At 37.5% G+C, this 22,841-nt stretch overlaps 1 protein-coding gene across 2 annotated transcripts in view; it reads left to right on the top strand.

Moving 5' to 3' along the window:
- Positions 1-21,529, top strand: part of shtn1 (shootin 1) — a 31,054-nt gene extending 9,525 nt beyond the window's left edge. For both annotated transcript variants that reach the window (XM_008429008.2, XM_017308806.1), the window contains 12 exons: positions 1,209-1,303; positions 5,432-5,627; positions 6,689-6,786; positions 8,382-8,463; positions 9,963-10,057; positions 10,148-10,294; positions 11,417-11,570; positions 12,116-12,227; positions 12,523-12,605; positions 16,495-16,595; positions 20,045-20,095; positions 20,393-21,529. In XM_008429008.2, the coding sequence (XP_008427230.2) occupies positions 1,209-1,303; positions 5,432-5,627; positions 6,689-6,786; positions 8,382-8,463; positions 9,963-10,057; positions 10,148-10,294; positions 11,417-11,570; positions 12,116-12,227; positions 12,523-12,605; positions 16,495-16,595; positions 20,045-20,095; positions 20,393-20,503 (1,325 nt within the window). In that variant the 3' untranslated portion in view covers positions 20,504-21,529. The remainder of the gene's footprint in view (positions 1-1,208; positions 1,304-5,431; positions 5,628-6,688; positions 6,787-8,381; positions 8,464-9,962; positions 10,058-10,147; positions 10,295-11,416; positions 11,571-12,115; positions 12,228-12,522; positions 12,606-16,494; positions 16,596-20,044; positions 20,096-20,392) is intronic.
- Positions 21,530-22,841: the final 1,312 nt, after the last annotated feature.

A 22,841-nucleotide genomic window follows, 5' to 3' on the forward strand; every position in this document is an offset into this window, starting at 1 on the left:
ATATACATCATTAGATGTAAGTGGAAAATCCTAATGATTAAAATAAAGGCTTGAAAACTGTGTGCAATTAATCTATCTGATTAACTGCACAATTTTACTTAGTGAATTGAGATTTTGTGTTAATTATCGCATCAATCCACTGTGATATAGAGTCGATCAGCCTCCTGCCTTCAAGTCATCTTCATTCTGAGGTCTGGTGTCCTTCATCTTCCTTTTGATAGAGTCTTTATGGGGCTCAGGTAAGGCCAGTTTGCTGGACAGTCAAGCTTAGTAACGCCCTGGCAGCTGAGTTACTCTGGAAACAGCTTTTGGTATGTTTGGCAGTGTGGGTTGATACCAAGAGCTGCTGGAAAATGAAAAAGCTTGTCAGCAGAAGGAAACGTGAAGTCCTGTAATATTTTCTCCTAGACGGCTGCATTGAACATAGATGTCAGAAAACCCAGTGGACCAACACCAGATGACATGCCACCCCACAAAACCATCACCGACTGGAAACTTCCAACTGGAAGTTTCCAGTCGGATTCTATGGCGCTCCACTTTTTCCCATAGAGTCCGGCACTCATGTACTAAAATGAAAATAATTTACAGCTACCAGCGCATAGTAACAAAAACTCCATTGTTAGACTTAAGTCTTCTCAAATTAGCATCGGTTCTTGTTCGTTTAATGCAGAATGCATCCAAACGTTTCAGGTAAATGAACCTTGGGTACAGTTCATATTTGAATACTGAAACTGTCTATTTTATGTCATTCAGTATCTTCCAGATAAAGAGGATTGTTGATGGAGGGAAGGGAGGAGAGAAAGAAGGAAGGAAAGGAAGGAAAGTAGGAAGAAAGGAAGAAATGAAAGAAGGAAGGGAAGAATAAAAAAATAAAAAAATTCTGACAATTTTGTTTTACTCTATAATATTTTATTGGACGGATGGACAGACGAGCAACCAAAAAACCATTGCACCACTTGCCATATTAAAATGTACCAGTCGGGCTGCTCTGTGCCACTTATTTCAGGTAGAGCGTTAAACAAAAATGACCTTTTATTTCCCAATTACTATGATTACGGCACTTTCTAATTTCAATATTGGATTTAACATCACTGCTGTGATGTGACTGAAACTTTTTACAGTGTGTGAGTGTGGGGGGAAAAAAAAACCTCAGGATAGGGTGTTAAAAACATCCAATAACAGCAGAAAAAATATGTGTGATTTTTCAGTGTCTCAGAGAGTCATCGAGGAAGTCAGCGCGATTCAGGAAGACCTGGAGATTGAAAGGATGTGTCGAGAAAGTGCTGAAGCCCTGGCCTCAAAGGTACACAGTACCCCTACACAGATGTGTTGCTTCAGTTTTGTGTCACACTAATATAAATCTAATGAACAGAAATGTATTTTAAAACGACATGACCAAAGAAATAATGTAATCAACTAACTCATGTCTTTGTTTACCTCAAGTCTGGGTTAAATGAATCCTCCATACCACATTAAAGAAGCCTCCCAGGATGGCTTTATGGTCAGTGTGTTGACATGAAGATTATTCTACTGAATCATACATGTTGCAATCAGAAGCGCGGTCGTCAACAGCACATCTCGTGGGTGAAAATTGCCCCGGTTCCCTTCCTCAGAGCAAGCTTGTTGGACGCTTCCCATTGTGGGCTGTGATTGAGTGTGAGGGAGGCAGCACATAGTGATTTTGTAGCCCACTGGTGCAGAGATTATAACTGTAATCATTTCTTATTCAATTTTTGTACAAAAGCCCCTACAGTCCACCTAGCCGGACCAAATTTGGGGTAGTGGGAGACTGATGGTGAATTATGGTGAAGGTCAAGTTTTAGGCTTTTTTTTTTCAGCCTCTTTTTTTTTTCTTGCTACTTGAACTTTCAGTGTCTTTTCATTCTGCTTGTTTGGTCTTTTTAATTTATGGAAAGTAGCACTTTTATCAGCCCATTTATAAAGTTAGGTTGTTTTCTGTATCCCAAAAACGTTTTTGTTTTTGTTTTTGTTTTTCTTTTGTTTTTTGCATATCAATATTTTTAGTGCGGAAATTTCTTTAAAAATAAAACTAAACATACACTTGTTTTAGTTTCTGTTTCACTTTTCTTATCACTACATATATTTTGAAAAACCAGGACTGGAGGAATCCAAGTCAATGGGAGAAAGCCCAGACGGAGCTGTAAGAGAGATTAGAGTCGAGCAGAGTTCCATAGGATGGCAACGACCAGGCTTCTCCAGTATAAAACTACTTTCCTTTCACTGCATGCTACTAAAAATAGCTTTGACATTGACACAGTGCACCAGATAAAGGTGTTGTTAGGGGCACATTAATCTACAATAAAGCAAAAAGAGGAATATCCCAAAGCTATTTGGAAAAGAATTGTAATAATTAATCTGGGTTGAGTTCAATAAAAAAACAAAAACTGAATGAATGTTTAAGAATAAACATTGTTACTTATTTATAGTTCAAACCGCCTCAACTGTATATTTTTCAAACATTGTCAGAGTGTGGAAGATAGAAAAACAACTTCAAAGATTTTGAAAAAGTTCTAAACATTTTTAATGCTTGGATGTTTAGCTTAGGGCTAACTCACCTAAAACTCAGTTTACTAAAAATGAATAAAAATCTCTACTCTTATGTAGAATGTCTGAGGTAATGACATATTTCCAGACACAGAGGCGATGCTTTGAGAACGTTGATCACAGTACATTCCTTGCAAATCATCTAAAAACGATTAAAGAAAAAAAAAACTATTTTAGTAAACACTGACTGCAGTGGTAAACCATTTAATGTCTCTCGAGAATTACATATTTTCTGAGAGTTCTACAAACAACTGTTCTCAAATAGCACTGATTCCTCTGATGCTGACAGATCATTAAAAAATCCTCAAATAAATGAGTCCAATACTTTTGGACAAAAAGTGTCGAGAATAATTTTTAAATCACACCTTAAGCCTGATGATGAAAGCGCTCATTCTTGTCATACATGGAAAATGCTGGAGGTTTAAAGCACTGAAAGGAGGGGAGGTTTCATTACCACCATAACCACAATTTCTTTAACAGTCGACGTCTCGCCTGGCTGCAGTTCTTCTGATTACTATAGTCAGCTGTACGTTGCTATACTTCCTCCACTAACTCACTGTTACCCTTCAGTAAGTTTGAATTTAGAGCACATTTAGAAAATTTAAAGGTATTAATGCTGGAATATATATTTTTATATTAGCATAAAAATGTCTCCTTGAGACTGCAGGTCAGGGATGTATCCAGAAAGTTTTTAAGGTGGGCTTAAACGGAGGCCAGTGATGATGTTGGGGTGTCACACCAAAATAAAAACCCAGACAGGAAACAGGACTGAGATACCAGGAGGGCGGTACCTGACCTAAGAGACACATATCAGACTCATAACATGAAGACATGAAAAGCATAAAACTATTTCTCTTCTTTCTTCAGTGATTAATTCAAAGCAAAAATATAATTCTCATCAGAGTGGGTTGGTAGGGGGGGATCTAATCTGAGTGGATTTCTGAACAGAAACCATAAATAAAAAAACTTTTATTAGCACACAGTGCCTACATTAGATTACACAAAGTTGAGAAGATACTATTTGAAGTAGCTATTTAATGACACACATTAGCACTTACCTCCAATGTCAACGCTAAAATAATGGGAAATGAAGAAAGAAAAAGGAAATATACCTATGTTAAAAAGAAAACACACAATAATGATCAGAAGAATCCTACATTTGTACCAGAGCAGTTTATGGATATACAGTAAGTAAATAATGAATAAATATATTTTCTTAATAAAGTTTACATTGAAATTTTACATTCAAATCTTATTTTTTTATGTTTCACACTGTTAGTAGTGACAGAGAGAAACAGTTTGTGAATTTGCCAGGTGAATTCACACTGCAATGGCTTCACAGCTGACATATATTACTGCATTAGATAGTACAATAACATAATCAAAAACAACATTAAATGTTGAGGCAAAGTGATATAATTCTTAAGTCTGTAGATCTTAAGATTCAGATATTGAGCTCAGATTCAAACCCACTGATCACCAACAATAAGCCAACTGTAAAAAAAATGGAACTACAAACTTAAGATTTCCGTATCACATTGTCACCGTTACACAAAACATATTTAAGTCAATCCATTAGGTCTAAGTAGCCATAGAAAATGACAAACAAATTAAACTCGCAGTAACTCGATGACGGTAGGTTAGCGAAAATATTTCTTAGAACGCTGGAAAGATGCTGAGACTGAGTGAAATTTCTCGACACTCCTACGTTCGAATTAAAAAAAAGTAGCTGCGAGGGAACAGCAATTTAAAACTGGAAAGATGAAGACGTGGTTTTGACACTTAATGTTTTTGTGGTGTTGTGTAATCAAGGTAAGATGAAGGGGCCGTTGCTTCATAATAGTGACCTTCGGAGAGAGCAAGCCAATGCGATGTCAGTCTGGATTCATCTGAGTATGTAATTTATATGGGCATCTGTGCTGAGCTGTTCAATTTTGTTGAAAGAATGCAATTCCATGTTATGTATTGTTGATTGCATTTCAGGGGGAAAAAAAACAGATGCAGTCTGAAGGGTGTCATCAAAAGCAAGATTTGCTGCAATCTGCTCTCTACGGGATGCCATTGATAATGCTTTTTATTTTATTTTATTTATTTATTTATTTTTACTTTTTTGTGTCCTTTTCTTTGTCCCCACTTCTTTCTTCAGATGACATCTAGATGCATAATTTACACTCCCCTCCCTCAGATGAGCCTCATGACGGTTGTGCTGAGGGTCTTTGCTTTGTTGATACATTTGATAGACTGGTGGACGACCTTTCAAAAGGGCAATCATCACTCTCACAGTTAAACATCATGTCAAACGGACAAAACACAAAGAAAAACACGGCTAAAAATGTTCCACAAGAGCTTTGAGTAAACACATTTAATTCAGTCACAGAACTATACAGATAAATGTGCACTACTGTACCGATGCCTCTTCTGCCATCAAGAATAACTGACATACATATATCTATATGAATGTACGTATTTGAATATGTAGAATGAACCTTGAATATTCTGAGTGAAAAAATATATATATATTGAAAGAAAGTTTGAATATGTTGAATAAGCATCATATATACTAAGTGAAAGTTTAAATATTTAGATGAGAGTTTGAATATATTGAATGAACCTTGAATAGATAGAAATTATTTATCTTGGACATGGAGAGTTTTGTTAGGTTTTTGAATTCTAGTTCTGATATGAGTGAGGATCTTTATATATATATAATTTTTTTATTTTTCAACCAACTGGAATGCGTTGATGGTCCAAAGGACTTTTCTGGTGTGAAAACAAAAATACAATGAGATTTGATTTTTTTGTATTGTGACAAATAGAAGGAAGTATGCAAACAAGCATTGTTCTTGTGTTCTCTCTGCAACTTAAGTTAAAGCGTGAAAACCGCTCTCTGAAGAGGAAGAGCATGATGATGATATCGTACCTCAGCCCAGAAACCATCAAAGACATCAACCTGGAGGAAGAAGAGCAAGCTGGCGATGAAGAGAACCTTGGGGATGAAAAGGAGGAACAAGTATCCGCTGCCAGAGTTTGCCTCTCCGCCGACTGCACAACCTTCATCTCAGGTATATAATTTCTTCACCTTTGAATCAATCTGCATTTACTTCATGTTTAATAAAATCAACAAAGACAGAAATCTCAGAAATCTGAGTTTCAGCAAAACTTTCAAAAGTTTTTTTTTTTTTTTTTTTTTACCACTTATCTGCTAGAAATGATTAAAAAGTACTGGTCATAATCAAAATTTATAGGAGAAAATAACTGATTTTATAGAAAGTCCAGAGTACAAGGTGTGTTTATTCACTGAAAATCCTTGATCATTTAAGGGGAATGCTGAAAAAAAAAACTACTGTGAGTGTTGAGAAGCAATACCATTCGAAAAAGCTTGGGCATTATTGCAGCAACAGTATTTCTCATTGGAATAGTTAAGAAAATTACCAACATTGTGCAGCAGAGCTTGTTAAATGGCCAGTTAGCACGAAGCAACTTGTATCAGATGAATTTGTTCATGACAAAATAAAGGTTCTCATGGATCCAGAGTGAAAAATAAAATTCCACCAATAAAGTCCTGGAACAAGCTGATATCTTCAAACTGAGCAAACAAAGTCCAGTCGTCCTTCCACTACATGCTTGTTGAAGCAGAAGGTTAACTTCACAATCAAAGCTGGTAATTAATCCATTTTTAAAAGCATCGGGATTGACTGATTTCTGGGCAAAGATAAAAAGGCAGTGGCAGGGGAATTACCTAGTTACCTAATTACCTAGAATTACTAGTCAGAAAATGTATATTATTTTCATCCAAATTATTATGTTCAGGGTGTATTATAAGCCTGGCGGGCCATCAGGCTAATCATTGCTTATTTATTTAGGTCTTTTTTAAAATGTTTGCATTTTTAAACTTTATAGTTTATGTGTCTTTCAATGACACATAATTATCAAGTGATATTTTCAAATTTCCTCTCAACTTTAAACATTTTTTATCTCAAAACCATGACGGGCCGCTGGATGAATGACTGACCTAGTGCCCAGCCGCCAGGCTTAGCAAGTTTTCTAGGGGAAACCTTGACGTTCATGTTTGTTTAAAATCACCATCGATCCAATAACGATGTTTACTTTGTTATTGTTTCAGAGCTACAAAATAAGTTGGAATTGACACTTAAGGAGAAAAATGAAGTCATCTCTAATCTTGAATCCACGAGGCAACAACTTAAGACCGCCTGTGACGAAGTAAGTTTAAGATTTCTAATAGTTTTATACTTTGCAGCATCCTGTAAGGAGAATATTTGTCATAATCGAAGTGGACTGAGTGACACACCAGCTTGGCTCGCTTTGCAAAAACAGCTTTTAAAATCGGCCAGCGTCGTCTCTTCAGGGAGACGTAAGACGACGTTCGATACTGAGACAGTGGATCACACTCTGTCTCCTGTGTCCACCTGTCTAAACACTGCCATTTTATTAATACACATAATAAAATGTGGCTGAATTGTTTCTTCCGTTTTTCTTATTTGCTGTGGCTCTCAAAGGTTTATACGCCCTGTTAAATTTTGACATATTAGTGCCATTAAAACATGTGTTCAAAATATTTTCTCTTGAAACAGTTGTGCAGTTCAACTGAAAAACAGATAAATGTGTTCAAGGGGAGGTGCAAAAAAACTTCAAACAAGCTGCAGTTACTAGGTTCAATGTGCACACCCTTAAGCAAAAGTTAGACCATATTTTTTAAGCAAATTCACATTTGCTTTTTTTTTTCTTTTTACCTTTAAGTCTTCTTTGATTACAGTCTGTCAATATTGCAAAAGTGGCTTGCAAAAATTTTCAAAAACTGTCTGCGGTTTTCTTCAGGTGAACCCACTGATCTGATTTTTTTTCCCCTGGCAAACTGAGTCCTGTGACGCAGTTTCTGTCCTGTCCTTTCAATAACGAGAGAAAAGATAGATTTTGTAATGTTTCTATTGTCCAACTGCTTATTCTACTGTGTAAAGGAGGCCTTCCAAAAGTAAAGCTCACATGTAGTTTTTTTTTTTTTTTTTGCCACTGTCATCCCACTCTGAGCTCCTAGAATCCCTTGTGAACGTATCTTTGGTAATATGTTTTCATTCCATGTTGATTTTACCACAATAGCAAGATTTTATGCTGCTGGGAGACCCAAGTTGTATATTCTACTAATTCACAGATGAAAAGGAGTCGGACGGATTATTCAGACAAACTTTAGTGAAGAAAAAGGATGAACGAATCATACATGATATGTTATATGACATAGTGTCACAGAAAACACAGCTCTTTCAGGAAAACCCCTCCATATTTGTTTTTCTTCTTCTAACTTCTAGTTCTAAAGCATCATGGGATATGTAGTCCATTCCATTAAAGGTCCACAAATAGTCAGTTTTGAACCAAATACTAACTATGAAATACTAACTAGATTTATTACAATTATAACTCAAATAGTTACTTAAATATTAAACTATAATATCCCAAATAATAAGCCATAAACTACCAAACAAATTCTCAACAACCCATTGAGACCTTAGGTCCAGGAAGTATAGACAGAAATGTTTTTCATTTAAATTTGCAAAGTTACGTTTTATCTTTTTGAATCCTGTGTGCTTTGTATATGAACTTTCTTTCTGTTATCTTTACCTTCACAGTGTTTGACAAAAGGCTTTTTAATCTGTCACACATATAGATTAATGTCTGACTTTTAATGTCAGTTTCACTTTAAGAGACGACGTCGTAAAATAGTGACATGTATACAAAAGAGACAAATCCATTTAATTTTTTTTCATAATGTTTTAATTTTATTTATTTATTTATTTATTTTGCAGCTGATGAAAGAGAAACACAACAACACGGATTTAATTGCCGAGCGTCTGCAACAAAAGAAGCTCCTGGAGCATTACAGCAGAGGTTAGAGAGCCGTCCATGCTGCAGAGATGCTGCAGTATCATTATTCATGCCGTGTGTGAAAAGATGTAAACCCTTTTAGTGTAAGGAATAAACATTATTCGCCTCATCGATTTGCAAAAATTACCTATTTTGTTATGAACACACATTGCGGGTCGCATATAGTGCAACATTTTCTCCTCTCGTTATTCACATTCACCCACAGCAACAGTAAAATGAACGAATCATACAGTATGGAGAGAAAATGTCCTATTCACACAAAATGAACCGTTACGGGAACTTTGGCCTGATTCACAGGGGTCACTCTTTATTTAATACGTGTAATTTTGAATGTGACATGTGTCATTACGTTTCTTCGAAATGCATTGTCCCAGAGCTGAGGTATTGAATCAACGTTATCGCCACTGTCAACATCTAAATAATTATCTTTGCCTTCACCTGGTGCCTCCGCTCCACTTTGCAGTCATCTGTGCATGAAGGAGAGAGACAGTGATCGGTGGCTCTGGATGGGCGATAAATGATACAGAAGTTTCAGAGCGAACATTTTTAGGTAACTTATAAGTCAGTCTGAACTTCCACACATCTTCTGCTTTCTGTCATTAATGCACAGAAAGCAGAAGAAGGACTCCTAAGACTCTCTTTTTATTTTGATTTATATGAGGAATAATCCCACTCTAACTTGTATGTGAAAGAATTTTATCCAGAGTGTTTTTTGTAATGTACGCTTAAATGCAGTAACTGAGCAAAAGGCTGTACTTCAAATCCCATCGCTGAAGCGTCTACATTCAGAGCAAAAGGAATCCTCAAGCCTTTGCTAAAGGCTGGCAGGTTGCTAAAGCAGAAATATCTAACAGGTTATTCAAAGCTCTGGGTGAGAGTCGGTTTAAAATATTACCGTCTGTAGGAAGGGCTTTTCACTCTCTGACTGTCAAGAGTAGCACTCGTAGCACTGAGGTATTTATGAGTGGACAAATCTGCAATTGAAGCTTTGAAATCAGTAACACAAAAGTATTCACTCCTCTTGGAATATTTTGTTTTGTTTTATTTTATAAGCTGTATTTAAATGCTTTTAAGTTTAAATTGTATATGATGCATCTGCACAAAATATTGTATGTTAGCTCAGTAGAAAAAAGCACATATATTTCTATATATGTGAAATATATGTGCAATTAAGAGGCAATTAAGTTGCCTCTTAATTGTGGAAAAAATTAGGAGGCAACTTAAAATGATCAGTTTCTCTGGTTTTACTTTTTGTTTTATGTTTGAATAACATGAACATTGTTCTCTTATTCTATGAACTACTGACAACATGTCTCTGAAATTCCAAGCAAAAATGTAGTATTTATTTGCAGAAAATGAGAAATGATCATACATATATGATATGACATTTACATATCATGCTGGGCTTTGCTGCTTGTACAAAGTGACTGAGGTGTCTTTCACTGGGATTTAGCAATATGCAGTTTAACAGAAAATTAAATGTGTACATGTCTTAATATCAGTTTCTCAGTTTGCTGTGGAGGAATACGAAGCTTTGCAGCACACCCTGGACCTGGAGCAGAACCTGAGGACAGAGGCAGAAAACTTTGCCAGAGATGTGAGCCCACGCTCTTTTGTCATCTGCGACGTTGTGTTCATGAGTCTTATCTATTTTATGCTGTTGTTATTTACTCATTGGTGTGTTCAGATGCTGGTCGAACAGACAAAATTGAAGCGGCAGAGTCAGATCCTGCTGCAGAGCTGCATGCCCAGCCCAGCTCTGCAGGATGTGGTCAGTCAGGTGACCGCTCTGACTGAACAGATGGAGACCCAGAGGCTGCAGCATCAGAACCAGGTCCGATCCGAACCGCAAAACACTTTCCACACAAACTAATCAGCTTGGAAAATGGAAGCTGTGTTTTCACATGTTTATCTTTGTCTTCTTAAAATTTGTTTATAAGTTTTTTTTGTTTGTTTGTTTGTTTGTTTTTTACATGTCTAACTGTTGGATGAAATTAAACATATAAACTGTTAGAATACTAAACCTCTCAGCAGGGATTACGGGCTGGTAGCTTGTCATCTAAAGCTAGTTTCACATCAGTTAACATCTGTGGATAATGTAAAACTGTTACATTATCCACATTACATTACAATTCTTTGGAAAGGAAAAAGTCATATTGTGTATAGTTGTCCTAAGAATCAATCAGAAAAACTGCCAACTTGAACTGTAGTGAAAACTAACACAAATAATGAAAAATGAAATACAAGCATATTCACAGTATCTTATTTGTTCGATTTAATGATGTGGTTTTAGTTAAAGCCCATGAGCAGTAACACCAAATTATACATTTGAACTTTAGCTTCATAGTTCTTATAAATAAGAAGCTACTTTCTTATGAATAAGAACTTAGCTTCTTACAGATAAGAAGCTAAATTCTTGTCCAAAAGGACAAGAAAGAAGCTAAGTTCTTTCTTAGTTCTTCAAGCTAAACTAGCTTAAAGAACTTCTTTAAGTTAGTTTGCTAAGTTAGCTTGTTCTTGACTAGCTTTTGCAGCCCAAAGGGTACTAGCTTTGTAAGGCTGCTCGCTAAGCAGCCTTCTCAGGAGATACAGTTTTAGAAATCAAAGTGGCCCATGGGATATTTTACTGCAGGTGAACTGGCTTCTCTCTTTTGGCATTTAGTATGGAACATGAGAAAAGGAGTTACAGGACATGAAAATAAAACAAATACTGACATTTATTATTTTAATGTAACCAGAACTTTGAGCTTTATGTCTCTTATTTCTGGTTACCTTCCTTCCCTCATTAGTCAGGAGGAATAAATTAGTTAATTAGACAGTCGTCCTATTATATGGTGAAAAATATGCCAATTAATATTGGTTATAACACTTAACCCAAAGTTTATTAAACAGTTGTTTAATATTTTGTGACTATTCTTTAGCCTGACTATAAATATGGTTTATGTTTGGACACCAGATCAAGCAGATGGAAGAAAAACTAAAGACCTGTGAAGCACAAAAGGAACTAACAGCATTAAAGCTGAAGCTGGAGCTCCTGGAAGAGGAGAAGGAGGCGTGCCGTATCCGCTGCTTTAACGCCGAACAACAAGTTAAAGATCTACAGTTTACAGGTAAGAATCTTAAGAAATGTGAAGTCTGAGAGTCAATGGAGTTCAGCACACAAGCTACACCGCAAAGCACTGACAACAGGACAGCTTTAGCCTTTGAGCAGACTGCAGCAGTATTAGGAAATGGATGGAAGCTTGCTTGTGTTGGACATAAGCACAACATATTCTGCTGTGGTATTCCATGTAGTATTACACTCTGAAAAGTGTATTTGGGCTGTAGTTCATTTTATTAACGTTAATCTCACTTAATGTTTTGGTTTAGCGATGACAACTTACTTTTTTGTGTTCAATTAACTTAAAACCTTTAGAAAATTAAGTTGGATAAACTTAACTGAATTCCTCGTAACCAATCGAAGCAATTCAATTAAGTTGAACCAGTTTCTTTTTACAGTGCAGTAAATTCACTCCTCCCATCTGTGTTGCAGAAAAATCCTTAAATTCTAAAAAGATTTAGTTTTACTTAAAATGGGACTGTTTTCATTCCCTGGTTCCTACACTTGAAGCTGCTCCTAAATATTTTGTTTAAGTCTTTGTGTTTGATTGGCCAGTTGAGCAACTCCAGAAGAAGCTGAATGCTGCCACCAACCCACCCCCAGCACCTCCACCTCCACCTCCGCCCTTACCTCCTGCAGCCCCAGAGTCGACCTCTAACCCTCTCAGGTTAGATTTTATTTTTTCTGAACATCTGTATTTGAGGAGTTGTTGAGGAATCCACTTATGTAATGTAATAAATGCAATGAAATGTTTAAATAGAAATATATTTACCAATAAAAACTTTTAGATTAGGTCATTTTACATGATTCTAGACCTGAGAATCTAGAATGGAACCACTTTGTTTCAGTGCCGATGAAACAAAAATGTTTTTCCAGGGCATTTTGAATGAAAAAACAATCTGCTCTAATACAAATATTGCATTTTTATTCTAAGATTTTTGCTTTTTTCTCCCCCTCTTCAGCTCATTGCTGTCACTGATTCGAAAGAGAAAGAACGTCAGCCATGACGTCCCGTTGGTGGAGCAGGAGTCAGCAAAACCTGCAGGTACACAGCAAACATCTACACACCGCCTGCTTCATTTTACGTCACAAGGTCAACACAATATGATTGTTTTGAACCAGACATTTGCTCTGACTCATAGTAAAACCTGCCTAGCCACATTCTTATTTTGAAAATTATGTCTAAAGTGTCGCTACAAAGTATTCACCCCCTTTCATGATCAACAAAGTGGGTGAAAAATGAGAAAAAATGAGGGAAAAAAAGTGAAAAGGGAAATCTGGTTTCTTCATAAGGATGGCAATTAAATAAAAAAAAATCACAAAAATTTACAGATTGCTGGAATATTAAACCCCCTTTAAAAAAACTGGCAGAGATAGCGCCAACTAGTGGTGATAGTCACACAATGAGGGAAATGGAGATGAGTTGACAGCAGCGAATGTGTCTCAAGTTATTGCAGTCTAAGTTCTGCTGGTTCTGGAAGGTCCATTCCCTGGTTCAATAGCATCCCTGGCTAACCACTAGAGCAGGAAGACTAAAGTACATTACAACCAATCCAAGAAAATGTTATTGAAAGGTAAAAGTCAGGGGATGGACACAACAAAATCTGAGCACTTCATATCTCAGGTAGTTTAGTGAAATCCATCAAGATATGGAAGGAGTATGTCCCAAGGTCAAGTGGAAGAAAGTTGGTCTGTTGGGACCAAAATGGAAGTTTTGGCCATCAGACAAGACGTCTGTGTCAAATGCTACACATCACTGCTACCATGGTTCACATGAACCATGGTAGCAGTAGCATCATGCTGTGGGGGATCCTTCTGAGTAGCAGGCCCTGGAAGACTTGAGAAGGTAGGAGGTAAAACAAAAGCAGATACAGCCAGAGAACTGCAGCTTCAGAGGACATTTGTTTCCCCAGCAAGACAACAAGCTTTCACCTAAAGTTAGACAGAAATGATTTAAATACAACAAGGTGGATGTTCTGGAGCGGCCTGGTCCGATGGAGAAGTGGTGGTCTGTTCACTGGCGATCCCCAGGCAGCCTGACGGAAAGCATAGCATGAAGAATGGAGGGAAAGTGCAGCGATAGAGAGTCCACCCTGACCCCCTGCTGGAATGGCAAAACAATGTTAATAGTTTAACATCCAGGGGGGTGAATACTTTTTGTATGTGCTTGATTAAAAAGGATATGTTTATTTTACTATTTGCATGGGAACATATCCTCGTTCACATCTCTATTATGCCACACATTTAGTGGTGATACTTAAACTCCGTGATTACAACTATTCATAAGAGAGTCCACACGCTATAACATGGATTTCTCGGGACCTAGTGGCAAAATGGTCAGATAGTTTTATACCACAATGCAGATTTTCAAAAGCTGGTGGAAAATGCCATCGGGTGACTTTCTGAATTCGATTAACAGGTTAACAAAATTTCAGGATTGAAAATATTCTCTTTATCTCTTTGTCTTTTTTTTTTTTTTTTTTAGATCTCTGCTTTGAGGAACAAAATTAACTGCCTGTTCCTCTGTGCCATTCAGTGCGTAGTGGGGGGCATAAAACAACATTTTATGATACCTTTTCTTTTGTTGCCTTCTTTTAAAATACTCTTTCAGCTGCTTTAACCAGAAGCGCACTTCGTGTTCAAAGGTTTATTATTCAAATTAAGTTCTGTTTTTCCCTGGATTGTATTCTGTCTGTATGGCATAACTGGTTTAAATACTTTAAGGTGTTTTTCATTTTACATTCGTACTTTAAAAAATGAAAGTTTCTTATTAGGACAAAATGTGTCATTTAAAAAAGGTTTACGATGCCATCCTTCTCCAAATCTGCATGTTTGACCTCCTCAGTTAACATTTTAAATTCTTTAATTTGTGAATTTAAATTGAAACCTTGACTTGTTGAAGCAAGTCAAGGCTTCAACACGGAGTCGTCCGTGTTGACTAAACAGATTGAGTTGAGTCCTCATTTTGTCCAATAGTGATCAAAAATGTGAGGTCTGAATTGAGCACCAGGCACACAGTATTTTAAAATTACATACGAGATTGAATAGGCACCAACCAAGGATCTTCTGCTCTGACTCCTGAATAATGGTTTCATTTTAAGCACTGAAGGAAAATATTTTGCTATTACTTTAACACAAAATTGTTTTTATGTAACATTTTTAAAAGACATCTCTGGAACAAATGTTCGATTGTGAGCGCCGCTGAATGTTCCATTTTAGAAAATTAAATATTAACATCCTTTTTTGTGAATGGGCAGAGTTTTTGGCTGAAATAAATGATTTGTTCTCATCTCTTTCAGCCTCTCCTTGAAAAACTTTTGTATGGAAAATTGCATATTCGCGTGTGCTTTTATATGGACAACCATTCTTGGCTAAGTTTGCTAACCTCAGATATTCCCATTTAACAGAGTCTGAACTGTGATTACTGCTAAATCAGTTGTCATGGTAACAGTTATGAAATTTCCCATGATTACAGCCGAGCTCAACATCAAAAATAATTATATTACAAACGGCCAAAAAGATGCAAGATTAGATTGTTCACCAACCTTTCATTCTAGACCTTGTTGAAAACTTAATGAAAAGTTCTAATGCTGCTAATATCTTTTAGAAACAAAAAAAAAACACACTTTTAATCTAGGGTCCTTCTGTCATGTTCAATAAATTTCAATATTTATGAAAAGCTCAATTATTTCCGTATTTTCATTTCCTAAGTGACACACAATATATAGATTAATTACACCGAGACTGATGTTTTCAATCCTTTTTTTTTATTATAATGATTTTCATCTTACAGCATTACAGCTAATGTAATGCTGTAAGATGCATTACAGCTAATGTAATGCTGTAAGATGCATTACAGCTAATGTAATGCTGTAAGATGCATGTTGGGCCTCTTTTCAAGACAACATTGAAAATCAGTATATAACATCAGTTTAAAAACATTTTTTAATACCGTTTAAGACAGTAGCTTAATGAAAGTAGCTTTTCATTTAGCTACTTTCATTAGCTTAATGAAAACTATGTTTAACATCTGCTTAAAGTTTGTTTTTTTAAAGAAAATACACTTTTACTTTGACAAGCGAGCCTAATCAGAACCTTTATTTTAATATAATTTATAGGCTGTATAGATAAGGACATGGTAAATATTAAACAAACAGCCTCTAACAACACTTCTACACATGTTCTACAAAGCAATGACAGGATCATATCAAGGTCACATCAGCCCTGATGTGACCTTGATCTGGGTTACATCAAGGTTACCTCAATTCCTCCACCGACTCTGTAATCAATTCTTCATGTTGCCACAAGATGGTCCAATCAGTGAGCGTCGGTTTTAAGTTCAGTCCGGCTCAGGTCCTGGTGAGACAGGCATTCAAAATTTCACAGAATCCCACTTACTGTTTAGTGGTGAAGGATTAGTAAAGTGCAGTTCTGCTACTTCATTTCAGATGTCTGGGTCGAGCTGCAAAGATGTGTGTGAGCAAGTTGGCCAAAAAAAAAAACTCTTTCAGTTCCACCAGTTGTGTCTGAAGCAATGGGCTGAAATCTTAGCAGACTTTTATGAAAAGCTTTTGAAAATATACTAAAAGCATTTCACCCAAGTCATACAACTGAAGAGGTAATTCTAACAAATGCTGAAGAAAACTTCAAATAAGTTTTTTTTTTTTTCTTTTTTGGAAACATTTGTGTGACTTAATGCCAAGCAATGTGGACAATGTTGTTTCTCTTTCTTTGGGGCGTTTAAACATCTGACATCAAATGTAGGAACATTGATCTAAAGACCATGTTGTATTTTTATCTCCCTAATTATATTCATTATTAACACTAACTCTATAATAGTTTTCGTGTCCATATATTCAGTAAAAGCTACACATTTGAAATGTTTAGCTGCTGGTGGTGAAATGTGACTCCTGTGTTCATCTCTCACTGCAAAGTAGACGTCCGGCACCAGGCGGTGGAGGAAATGATGCAGAGGATAAAAAAGGGAGTTCAACTTCGACCAGTGAAACAGTCACCAAACAGAAGTGAACCAAAGGTAACAACAGCCTATGAAGCCTTTATGCTAACATGATCCATTGTCTTTATATTTACATTTTAAAATGGATTTGTTTTCAGTTGCAAATGTTGTGAATTCATGATGAAGCACCTGAAGGCAGAAACTGATACAAGGAAGGTTGAAGCTAATAAGAGTCAAAATTATTAGCTTGTAAGGCTTCAAAAGTAGAACCTTACATCAAATTTGGATTTGGTATCTGACTTATACAGACAAATGTATGCAGCATGACATACACACACACACCCATTCACACATGGAAATAAACACATGGGCACGCCACGCAGTGGACTCTCAGCTGAACTGACAGAACTGCTGCTTTGGTGCTTCATAGCCAGTGAACCGTCTGACTGGGCCAGTTTGATATTTTTCATAATTAGAGGAGAAATGAGCAGCCACTCCCAATTTACAAAAGAAATGAAGAAGGAGGAGCTAACTAAAAAACTTAAAAACAAAAGGTTAGTGTAGGATGCACCCAAATGTGCATTCGGTTAAGGTCAGAGATGACATTGGACCAAACAGCATTATTCAGTCCCAGATTGTGTTAAAACGGACCAGGTAAACTGTCTTCAACAAGAATTTATAGACAAAGAGTAGAGTGCCTTCTCCGGGTCGGGGAGAGTGTCCTGCCTCAAGTGGAGGATTTTAAGTATCTCGGGATCTTGTTCACGAATGAGGGGAAAATGGAGTGGGAGATCCACAGACGGATTGGCGCAGTGTCCGCATTGAAGTAGGCACTGTGCCGGTTTGTCGTGGTGAAGAGAGAGAGAGCTGGGTCACAAAGCAAAGCTCTCGATTTACCAGTTGATCTACTTTCCCTCATCTATGGTCATGAGCTTTGGGTCATGACTGAAAGAACGAGGTCACAAATACAAGCAGCCGAAATGGGTTTTCTCTGTAGGGTGTCTGGGCTCTCCCTCAGAGATAAGATGAGAAGCCTGGGCATCCAGGAGGGACTCAGTTAAGCTGCTGCTCCTTCACGTCAAAAGCAGCCAGTTGAGGTGGCTCGAGCATCTGGTTAGGATGCCTCCTGGACGCCTCCCTGGTGAGGCGTTCCAGGCACGTCCCGCCAGGAGGAGGCCCTGGGGAAGATCCAGAACACGCTGGAGGGATGATGTTTCTCAGCTGATCTAGGAACGCCTTCGGATTCTCCCTCAGGAGCTGGAACAAGTGGCTGAGAAGCGGGGAGTTTGGGCCTCCCTACTTAGGTTGCTACCCCTGTGACCCGACCCTGGATAAGCAGAAGAAGATGGATAGATGGATGACAGTGAGATAAAGAGGAAGAAATATCATTGGCCAATGGACTGTTGTCAATGTGCCAGGTCAATGTGAGGGTAACACTCTGGCCAACATGTCCACAACGACCACAATTTACAGTTTTGCACCATCCACCCTTCCTGGACCTCAATGAGGAGTTCTTGTCCTCATGGTGGTGAAAGGTGTATATCTGTCTGCTCATCCAGGCTATAGAGGAAGCTTGTGACCAAACTGATGTAACAAAACAACGATGGATTGGTCACTCCAGAAGACTCTTCCCATGTTGCATTATTAACTGACAGCACACTGCCTGTAATGTTGACGAGGCCTTGTGGCTGGGGAAAGAGAGAGGCTCGTTATGTTTAGTGTGACCTTTTTTTTTGGACTTAAGTAATTACAAAAAAGTGTGACGTGAAGAGAAGAAGGTCTATGTCTATGTCATGTAGCGTTGGTGAATTTGATTTTACACTTTCTCTGTAGAAATGCTATGAGTGTTGTAAGATTTTTACAAGGGTATACCTGCTGAAGCGTTCTATACTGAAAATAATCTATTATTAGATTAGAGGAGGACCGGTACCCTGCAGGTTTTAGAAGTGTCTCTGCTTCAACACATCTGAGTCAAATAATCAGGCCATCAGCAGGACTTGACTGCATACCGAGGAGGTGGTTCGGTCCTTTGAGGCGTGCTGAATCATCTTAAAGTTTCAGGACACCAGAGCCTCAAGGACCGGATTTCAAGAGGCCTGACCTGAGGTGATAATTGCGTGAAGTGTTATAAAAAACCATGCCCGTGTTTTCAAAATTGTGACTAAAAGTGTTGTAAACATTATTTTTGGATGGTTACATAAAGAAAACAAAAATAACAAGAAACCACTCTCATTGCACTCAGTGTCCTTTTGTGATCAAGTTGATGATTAAAGCACTTGAGGTGTTAAGTTTTCATCAGCAGGCCTTTGTGAATAAAAATGGACCAGATTTATTTATTTTTTTCCTCTGATTCATTTATCCTTTAGTTTGTGTTAGACCCAATTGGTAGTGTGTCCTCAAACCGAGTGAATTAACATGGTCAAAATGGGTTTCTTTGTAGGATTTAGTTAGGCTGAGGACAAATAGAAAATAGAAAGGTTGATTCTACAGGATCATGGTAAAATTCATGGGCAGTCTTCTGGGCTTGGAAATAATTGGTACACTGGAGATTTATGTCATTGGGATTTTCAACGTTTTATCTTTCAGTCAGCTTATAACTTGGTAGATTGTACCAGTTCTGTGCTGTACAGTCGGTGCAACCTGAATTCCTAACACAGACTCATTGAAGCTTCAGATCCACCTCTGAAATTTATGATATCTGATGCAGACATGGGCAGAGTTTTACAACAGAAAAACATTTAAAAATCAGACGCGTGACATTTACTACAAAGCACGTTCAAACAAGTCGCGGTTCTAACTTTCATTCAGATGACGAAGCATGAATTTATTTCAGAGCACCAAGATGCGTCTGCTATTCTGTGTCTTTACGCTCAAAAGATTTTTTTTCTTTCACACTAAAACTGACATCGATGGTCGGGAGTTTGAAGAACAACAGTACCAAATGCAGAATACATTAAACACTAAACGCGGACATGGGAAATGTGATTGGAACAGAAAATGTCTTTGCTGCTAAAATCACTGAAGTATACCAGCTGCAGATATAAAGTGTTCCAAAGCCTGTTTTCTTTTTTTCTTTTTTTTTTGCGCGTGTGTGCGCGCCCATGTGGGTGTGTGTCTCCATGTGTGTTGAGCATACAGTATATTGTTCAGTGCTCTCAAATCCATCAGTGTTCGGGATTATCTAAGAGCTTCTTGTTTTGTTAAAACATGACGTACGGTCAGGACTTCTTTCAGTCTCCTTGTTCCTCCTTAACAACTCTGTCAAATTAGATAGCATTAGGGGCTGCTCTGCAAGGTCATTATAAATAATGAGGATGGAAAAATTGTCATGACTCAAAATGCTTATGTGTTAACACATTTGCTTCTTGTAGAAAGCATACATCTTCATGCTTGAGTACAATGTTGTATCTTTGTGGTGAGAGAAGCAATTTATTCTTTAAGTGCTGAATGAGGTAAAATAAGCATAATGTGTCAGGCCACTGTTTATTTACCAAACCCATTTTCTCCTCCTATTTTCCTTTTATCAGATGGAGAGGCTGCCCTCTAATTCTGCCATTCAAGAACTTAAAGGAATCATGGTAATAGGACTTTGAAGCCGTGTTTTGCTAGTTAAACTTTCCCTTTTTTTTCTTTATGTGTTACAGAAATGTTTACTTTAGCATCTGTTTCTAGAAAAGTAGTCAAAAACAGTATAGTTAGAAAGTACAAAACATTTATTTGATTGAGGTAATTAACTGGTTGGATATACATACATAACTAAATGTCTGATTAAATGTTCTTTTAGTCGAGAATTCACAGTAAAACAAATTCAAGAATTACATTTATTTGTATTTAATATTCCTTATGTGTCCCACATGATTTTTTAACCTGTCCAGGAGAATTTCAGCAAAACTCGCCCTCAGCCCAAAGCTGTGTCACCATCACCAGGCCAGGACGAAGAGCTGCAGAGGGTTCTTCTAAGAAGGCGGGACATCCTGAAGTCCTAACATAACGCCACAAGTCGTCTACATCATGAAATGCTTCTATCGTTAAGTTGTTGGATTAATCCAGAAGTGTAATGTTTAGGTTAAAGTCAAGAAAGCTTTCACGCAGCCTCAGTGGATAAGAGTCATGTAGTACAGGATGATCCCTTTGGTTACGTTCACACTGCAGCCTGAAGTGACCCAATTTTTTTTGTCACACATTTTTTTCACACTTCCAAATGTACACGACTTGTGAACGGGCAAACGACCTGAAAGTGTCCAGCATGTGCACTAGAGGGCGCAGTCGAAAAAAAATCAGTAACGTCACACATAGAGAGGTTCTCAGTGTTTTGCAATTGCCATATAGAAGAAGAAGTGCTAAGTGTGGAAGTAAACATGGATGATAACAGTGGAGCACAGCTGATTACATTTGAAGTTATTGTCCGACTGGAGCCAGAATATTGACAACTTAATCCTCATTATAGTAAGATGGACTTTTGGTCTCATTTGAATTGGATAGGTATCGGATATCCGGGTCGCATTAAAAAAAAATCCGACATTTGTTGGTCAGGCTGTCATGAAAACATCAGATTACAGCAAAAAAAATAAATAAAAAATCCAGAATTGGGTAACTTCAGGCTGCAGCCTTTGTCTCAACAAACTTACTGTCTTACCTTCTGAGGACAAATAACGAAAATTTAAGTCAATATTTTGGATAGGTTTGGGTTTGGTTTTCTTTTCAGATGTTGTCTCCGTTTCTTTCTGTGACAGTGATACTTTATGGTTTCCTGTGGTTGGATGTGGAAAACAGTAGATCACCTTTAGAGAGCTGCATTTTCAATGAAGTTTGATTCTAAGAATCCCTGATATACTTTACATATAAAAAGATTTCCACACATAAAAGAGGGAAAAATAGAAACTGTTTGGGTGCCTTTGAACTAAAATGAATAACTATTGATTTGCTCTGAGAGTCTTAGTCTGGTTAAATGAAAGTTATAAACGCAACGTCACTTTTTTGAGGCTTATTAAACTCTTTTTTCGATCAGTGCACTTTTATTTGCTATGTGTTGAATAAGGTTGTGAATTTGTAGCCTTGATCTTTTTTCAATGCATATTGTTTCGGTTTAGCTGGGGTTGGGTCTGGCAGCCTTTCAGTGGGCTGCTCTGGGTCATAGAGGATGTCATTCCTGCTCTTTATGCCATCGTGGTTTTGGCAAGGCATCCACTCAGCAGTGTTTTATACTTGGTGACTTTTAAATATTTAAGTGTGCTGAAAACCACGCATCACCCTGAATCAATGGTCAAACCAAGTTTACAGCTATCTTCAACAGAAAGGCTTGATGAGCAGCAACTTTGACTGATAGTGCTTTCGCCTGATCTTATTGACATAAAAATAATATCTCGTTTTATTAAAATCAGTAGCATACAATTTCCTTGCAATTTTGTTATTGTCCTGCAGCTGATATTTTCTTTGCTGAATTTCTTTGAATAAAACCAAAATATAAATACAGTATGTTGCAGAAAATGTCTGCGTTCTGTGGGTCGCTTGTAGCCAACCCACACAACGCTCACAGAAACAGATTGATATTTTGCACAGCAAGAATTACAGGCAAATGATACAGTTAAAGCTGCGATAGGTACATTTGACAAATATATGATTTGTTCAAACATTCACTATATCCTCACAGTACAGGACAATAGTGAACAAATCCACTTCCTTTGGCTCCTCCCTACGCAGAAACTCATCCCTCCTGGTCAGAAACAATCAATCTCTTGCATTAATCATAGTGGGCAACATCTCTCTGCCTGGCTTCCTAACCAGATGGCCAGACAAAGATTTAAAGAGAAGCTACAAAAGCAAATGAGGTGGATTAGCAATGCTAATTATGTTGCTGCTGCTTGTCATAAAATGCTAACATCACCATATCCAGTCATGAGACTGTTACAGAGCAGCAACAGTCAAGGGCCACTTCACATTCATTGTCAGTTTCTCCCAGGAGTTTTTGTAGATACTGCTGTGGTCTGTGCTGCAGCAGTTCAGGAGAAGCCTCTGACTGAAGACACTGTTGGTGGATTACAACCTTACGAAGAGGACACCTTTTATCTTTTGGTTATGTTTTTCATTTTATGCAAAAACCTTCATTGTGCAACAATCTCCAGAGGTTCCAGAGTCATCCCTAACCCAGCAGCAGCCTTTTTTTATTAGGTTGTTGAGCTTTTTTACTGGCTCTGATCCTGTTAGATGACGGCAGAATATGACTCACTGAAGATATTCACTGCAGGAACCTCTTCAGAAGCCAGGATGGTTTTTAGTCCCTGGAACTCTGGGAACAAATCTGACTGACAAAAGCAATTAGGAATA

Source organism: Poecilia reticulata, linkage group LG15 (genome assembly GCF_000633615.1).
Source record: "Poecilia reticulata strain Guanapo linkage group LG15, Guppy_female_1.0+MT, whole genome shotgun sequence".
Lineage (NCBI taxonomy): Eukaryota > Metazoa > Chordata > Actinopteri > Cyprinodontiformes > Poeciliidae > Poecilia > Poecilia reticulata.